This window comes from Vigna unguiculata, chromosome 1, assembly GCF_037176805.1.
Source record: "Vigna unguiculata cultivar grain cowpea cultivar isolate G323 ecotype 2 chromosome 1, ASM3717680v1, whole genome shotgun sequence".
In the NCBI taxonomy this organism is placed as follows: domain Eukaryota; kingdom Viridiplantae; phylum Streptophyta; class Magnoliopsida; order Fabales; family Fabaceae; genus Vigna; species Vigna unguiculata.
The window spans coordinates 47,345,115-47,349,530 of NC_140792.1; the positions used below are offsets into that span (position 1 = coordinate 47,345,115).

The following is a 4,416-nucleotide window of genomic DNA, read 5'->3' on the forward strand; positions in this document are numbered from 1 at the left end:
AATATTAAAATAATATAAAGTTTACAGTTCGTAAACAAGCTTTAATTGCTCACAAAGATTATAATAATAATAAAAGAACATATATTTGGATAAATAAAAATAAACAGAAGATCTTTTGGGCAAAGCCCATTTGAATTATTTTGAAATCAGGCCCAGCCCACCTCTTTCCCCCGGTCCATAGTATATACTGATTCTTTCAGCCGCATGACCTAGTTAGGGTTATCGGCTTCAGGTATTTTCTCTATTCTGAACGTTTGCCATTGGGGTTTTGTCTCTCTTTGTTCTGCTCCGCCAGATAACCATTTTGTCTGTCTGATTTTTTTCTTCACAGCGTTTTGAGATCCTTATCCGCTGATTGGAAAAGATGAGGTGCCTATACTTTTTTCTTTCATTTGCTTCTGTTCACCGTTTTCCTACCTGTTTCTTATGCTTTTTATCGTGTGGACAATATCCCTCACTGCTATTCATTGATGAATAATATTTACTGTTGTTTTTGAGTTTCTGATTTGTCGTTGGATTTTTGTGGTGTAGTAAGCTTCAGAGTGATGCCTTGCGAGAAGCTATCACTGGAATCATGGCCGATTCCAAGGAGAAGAATCGCAAATTTGTGGAGACTATTGAACTCCAGATTGGGCTGAAAAACTACGATCCACAAAAGGACAAGCGTTTCAGTGGCTCTGTCAAGTTGCCCCACATTCCTCGCCCCAAGATGAAAATCTGCATGCTTGGTGATGCACAACATGTCGAAGAGGTATATAGCTGTTCTATTCGTCAAACTGTTTTTGTTGATATTTAAATAGGCTATGTAGGCGAGGTTTATTGGTATCTTTTTAAGTATTTTATGATAGCACCTGAATTATTGTATGCTAATTTCGACTGTAAAACCATACTTGATTTATTATGTTTCCTTCGTTTAGTTTCCTACTATTTGATTTATTAAATTTACTGACTGCTGGTAATCGCTTCAGTTTCTTGGAAGTTTGAAAGACGACGTTTTTGTAATTCTGTAATTTCAATCCAAGAAATAAATGACATCCATGTGGCTTTGATTGTTGTTGCTTTCATGTTTCTTTTACAGAGTTTGTTGGAAATTGTTGTTCAGTTGTTGTTAAGTTTGTTGTGTTAATGTTTTTACTCTTATCCGCAGGCCGAGAAGATCGGGCTGGACTGGATGGATGTGGAAGCCTTGAAGAAGCTAAACAAGAATAAGAAGTTGGTGAAGAAACTAGCTAAAAAGTACCATGCCTTTTTAGCTTCTGAAGCAGTTATCAAGCAGATTCCACGTCTGTTGGGTCCTGGTCTAAACAAGGCAGGCATGTATTCCAATTCTGTTTCTTGTTTTAGGGTACTTGTTAGATATTTGGTCTTTCGTTTTTGTCTTATCATTTTTACAGTTGGGCATTATTGCAGTCTTTTTATTAATCCTCGGTCGCATGATATGTAATTTGTGGTAGTAAATATGAACTGCATTATGTTATCTGGAATTATTTTCTGTTCACACATTATGCAATCCCTTCCCCTGCATATTTTGGACTGCTTTTTTAGATAGAATATTTTGTTTTTTACTTTCTTTTTTCTTCCATTGTAGCTGAGTGTCTTGTGTAACTATACAGGAAAATTCCCTACACTTGTTACTCACCAGGAAACTCTTGAGTCAAAGGTAAACGAGTCTAAGGCTATGGTCAAATTTCAACTCAAGAAGGTGCTCTGCATGGGAGTAGCCGTGGGCAATGTCAGTATGGAGGAAAAACAAATTTTCCAAAATGTTCAACTCAGTGTTAACTTCCTGGTATCCTTATTGAAAAAGAACTGGCAAAATGTGAGTAGCTCACTCAAAGTTTATTAAAATCATTTTCTCTGTTACATTCTTTTTTATTGTGCTTTTTCCTTAAATCATGTTATTCTAGCCATTATCTGCTTGTCATGTTTGATTCATTAGGAGTTATTGGTGTAACTAGAAATGCTCGGCTATATACTATGTGCGTGGATCGAATCCATGATTACTGCATAGGTTTTATCATTTGCTTAGACGGTGATGTATATTTTGTCCATCTCATGTCTCTGTCCGATTTGTACTATAAGGCCTTCAAAATGCTTTTAATTCCCACGGATTAAACCTAATTTGGTCCTTCAAGTATTACGGTATGCTATAATCAGTCTATAATGGAGTTAAAGAAATTATATTCAAGTTGTCCCTATTGTATTGGATATCTAACAATTTAGTCCCAATATTAATATATTTCACTAAAGTTCCAGGGATAAAATTGATGGATTCTTTACTTGTAAGTTTAATGATTTGGAATAGATGAGAGAATACTTATATTGTTTGCATAGTTTTAGGGTTGATTTAAGAGTATTTTTTTTTGCAAATCGTTCAAAATCGGTGAATGAAATTTTTGCTGATGGTGGTTAACATCTTATGATTTGTTCCCTTCTTTGGGGGACCAGACATGGAGTTGTATGATTTCTAAATTTTCAGTATATTTTTACCGTCTCATATCCTATCCATGGAATATTTTATATCTTGATTTTGTGCCACACAATCATCGGCTAATGTAATTTTTTGTTGATTTCAGGTTAGGTGCTTGTATCTGAAGAGTACCATGGGAAAATCTTACCGCGTCTTTTGAGGGATATCTATTTTTTATTTGGTTAATGTTATGGCGCATGATACATTTATCTCAATAGCTAGATGCAAATTTTCATCTTGATACAGTTTTGCGAGTTGGACCTTTGTTGTTAGTGTTTTGTGTTCATGTTCAGACATTTGATAATGATATGCGTTAAATTTTGCTCTGCTTTCTTATTTACATGTTATTGACCTACTTACTATTATTCTTCGTATGATGTTGCCCATAGATACATGTATTATATTTTTGCCTCATTCAGCTAAGAGCCTGTTCCTGATCGAGGAATTTGATTTGAAGTTATTATGCCATAGAAAAATAACTAAAAGTAGTTTCTTGAAAGAGCTACACTCAACTGTGAATTTTGTTGTGCCGATTAACACCATCAAAATAATCTCTAAGAGTGAGTCGTAAAAAATAATTTATTTTCCTATTTTTTTAGTTTTTATCGAATTTTTTTTCTTCGGGATGATGAGGATATATAGCTCTGTCCGAAAAAAAAAATTGATTAAAAAAATAAACAAATCTATTCAGAGAAAAAGGAGAGAGGGATTCAAACCCTTAATAGTTCTTTCTTTCATATTATACTGGTTTTTAAAACTGGGGCTATCAATCTCTCGGTCATCTCTCCAAAAGTTAATATATATATATTTTTTAACTTTATTTCAAAAGTTAATATATATATATATATATATATATATATATATATATATATATATATATATTTTAACTTTGTGTGGGAAAGTCTTTTAAATCTTTATTAAGGCTACTTGAATAGGACATCTGTGGTGCAAAACATTTAAATAGTGTCTGGATTATAATTTTTATTTTCTATTGTGTAGTTTTAAGGTATTTGTCCTTTTTATTGGTAAGAGTTAACGGAATGAATCGGAATACACAATTGCTGCTTTCAGCTTCCTGGATTGTCAGTTTTATTTACTTTAGAAATATATACATTTAAGAACACTTTTTTTTTCAATTCTGTAAATAAAGAGATATCTATATTATTAAATTCATATTTTACATTTTAAAATATAATTATTAATTAAATTTTTAAAAATTGATTATTATTTTTATAAGTTTTTTATAAAATCATCTTTCTTGTCTTTTTTAATATTTATTCATAGTTATTCTTTCATTTTTTATATATTTTATTTATTTTTAATAAATATAATTTTATTTTATAAATTAATTTAATAAAATTATAATATTTTTAATAAATATAATTTTATTTTATATATTAACTTAATAAAATTATAATATTATTATCTATTAATATAATATCACATCACGATGCATAGTATTCAATTAAATATATAATTTACCTATAAAATTATTAATTTATTTGGTGACTTTTTTCATTTTGATTACAATGTTTTAATAATGCTTTGAAATCGGTCATTTGGGATATTTGTGACAAACATAGCTTTACAAAAAATCTTAATAATTGTTTTTAGTAATTAAAGGTTATAATTGATTATAACAAGTAATAATTAATAATTAATTATCATAACTAAGGTTAAAAAGTAAAACATACTTATGGATAAAACTTTTTGAAAGGGTTGATTTATATATACCATTAGATTTATTATAAATTCCTTATTTAAAAATATTTTTGATAATATTTTATTAATTTTATAGGATTTATATTTTTATCACAATGTATTTTTAATTGAACAGTGTCTTCTTACGAAAAACAAACAAGATAGAAATATAATTGGAGTATTTATCTAGAATAATTATTGAAAGATGACATATAAGCATTTAACATATTATATATTAAAACAAA

At 29.8% G+C, this 4,416-nt stretch overlaps 1 protein-coding gene across 1 annotated transcript; it reads left to right on the plus strand.

Annotated features, from left to right (window-relative positions):
- The first annotated feature begins 223 nt into the window (after nt 1-223).
- On the plus strand, nt 224-2,810 carry LOC114194517 (large ribosomal subunit protein uL1-like). The gene is made up of 5 exons (XM_028084796.2): nt 224-369; nt 532-751; nt 1,148-1,313; nt 1,614-1,819; nt 2,577-2,810. The coding sequence occupies exons 1-5, from the start codon at nt 365-367 to the stop codon at nt 2,628-2,630; spliced, it is 651 nt and encodes a 216-aa protein (XP_027940597.1). The 5' UTR covers nt 224-364; the 3' UTR covers nt 2,631-2,810.
- Nucleotides 2,811-4,416: the final 1,606 nt, after the last annotated feature.